The 2,058-nt window shown below is 36.4% G+C and overlaps 1 protein-coding gene across 1 annotated transcript in view; it reads right to left on the reverse strand.

Moving 5' to 3' along the window:
* Positions 1-2,058, reverse strand: part of LOC107576386 (RNA 3'-terminal phosphate cyclase-like protein) — a gene marked incomplete at its 3' end in the record, with an annotated part of 15,545 nt that overhangs the window by 9,867 nt on the left and 3,620 nt on the right. The window contains exons 3-5 of the mRNA XM_016262573.1: positions 1,284-1,358; positions 986-1,110; positions 3-66 (exon numbers count right to left, since the gene is read on the reverse strand). Coding sequence (XP_016118059.1) covers positions 3-66; positions 986-1,110; positions 1,284-1,358 — 264 coding nt within the window. The remainder of the gene's footprint in view (positions 1-2; positions 67-985; positions 1,111-1,283; positions 1,359-2,058) is intronic.

Here is a 2,058-nt window from a genome sequence, read left to right on the forward strand (position 1 = left end):
TTCAGGATGCTCCTGGCCGAGTCCACGATCCTGTTGGCCATCTGAGGAGAAACTCGCACCGAGAACCTGACGCACGACGGTCAAAGATCAACACTGAACACCAGTGAAGAGAGACATCAACGAAAAACACTCGAGGGGTAGATGACCCTGCTTTGATTTGACTGGTTAATAGTTAACTTCAAAAAGTGTTCCTCAAAAACTGGAGCCATATTCACAAAACATCTTACAACAAATAGTAGCTGCTAATTTTCTGAATTTGGAGAAAATCTTAAAAATGATGGGAGGAATTCCTTAAAAGCTAAGGAATAAAGCCACTGAATAAAGGAAAAAAGGTAAATGCGACTTTTCTTTCCTCAGAATTGCAAGATATAAACTTACAATCGCAAGTTATAAAGTCACTACTGTGTGATTTAAACTCGCAATTGTAAGAAAAATCAGAATTGCAAGATGTAAACTTGCAATTGCGAGAAAAAAGTAAATTGTGAGATAAAAAGTTGCCATTACTTTTTTTTTAATATTCAGTGGCAAATATGGGTTTCCATAAAAACCAGGTCCTAAATCTGTGAAAAGTTAGCCTACATTTTAAACTCTATTTGAAAATGGCAACATTTTTATTTGATACTCATGATACTCCTCCTACAATATTTATCTGATTAAATGCGAGACCCCTCCCCTATCAGCCAATCATAGTTAGTAAGCTTGATTACATCATCCATAGTAATGAGCGTAACTCCGCCCTTTCTCTTACATTAGGATTTCTCCCCATTCCTTAGCAAAAGTTGCTCTTAGCAGCTTTCTGAAGAGGTTTAAAGTGGTTTTACTGCCATTTAGGAGAACTCTTAGCGGTAAGATGAAATGTTTGGTGAATATGGGCTCTGATTTCGAAACTAGTGAAATTTCACTTGTATTGTGGCTCTGTGTCAGCCTCTATGGACAGAATTATCAGAATTCCTGGTGACCGGTTTTACTATCAATGGAAGGATACGCTGTTCCTCGGATCCTCTTGATTTTTCCCGGTTCCGTGAGATGAACGGGTTTCATGGAGCAGCGCACAGGACAGGTGAAGAGCACCTCACCTCCTCCTGCAGGAGCCATGCCTCGCTTCAGCACCTGTATAAACACCATCAACACAACCCAACTGCATTTATGCACGTGGCAGATGCGTTTATCCAAAGCAGCTTGAACTGCATTGCTTCATCAGTTCATGCATTCACTGGGAAACTAAGGTGGCTGCCAAATTAATGGACTTGTTTTAAAAAGGTTTTTTTTTTTGTCTGACAGACCTTTATTTCCAGACCGTCTCCATCGATCCCAAACTTCTTCATCAAAGGAATAGCAGTGACCTTCAGAAGATCCACCTAGAGAACATGGGCATTTTATACCGATAATTAGACATCAAAGCAGAAGAATCAAATGTGTTACCACACACACAACTCAATACAAAGAATAAAAGTCGACTGATACTGGATTGTGATGAAAACTGTGATGAAAACTGAGAGTAAAAAAAGAAGGAAAATCTGGCCAAAAGTAAAAAAACTAAAAAACAAAAACAAAACAGTCATATGAACAGTTATACAGTTACACTCTTTATTAAAAGATTAACAATTAAAATAAAAAATGTAAAATAAAATAACATGTAATTTAATTAAAATTCAAGTAATTCAGTATACAGTATGTCCATGTGCTAACATATAAACTTTATGCCATGTTTAGTTTCCAGATGTATATATTTCACCTTGCTCTTATGTTAGGGTTATGTTAGTCTTATGTTAACCCTAACCCTTTTCTTTTGCACAAAACTACTTCATAGTGCTTATTTTGTAAGAACAAAGATTGTGAAATTATAAAACAGAATGTTATGATGCAAGTGATCAGACGAGCAAAAACCCATGCAGCAATTTCACATTAACAAGGCTAATAACTAGGGATGTAACGATTCACTCAACTCACGATTCGACTCACGATTTTGATTTCACGATTTGATTCATGATTTTTTTTTTTTTACAAAATGAGATTTAAAGGAACACTCTACTATTTTTGAAAATAGGCTCATTTTCC

This window comes from Sinocyclocheilus grahami, unplaced genomic scaffold, assembly GCF_001515645.1.
Source record: "Sinocyclocheilus grahami isolate Dianchi unplaced genomic scaffold, SAMN03320097.WGS_v1.1 scaffold3620.1, whole genome shotgun sequence".
NCBI classification, from domain to species: domain Eukaryota; kingdom Metazoa; phylum Chordata; class Actinopteri; order Cypriniformes; family Cyprinidae; genus Sinocyclocheilus; species Sinocyclocheilus grahami.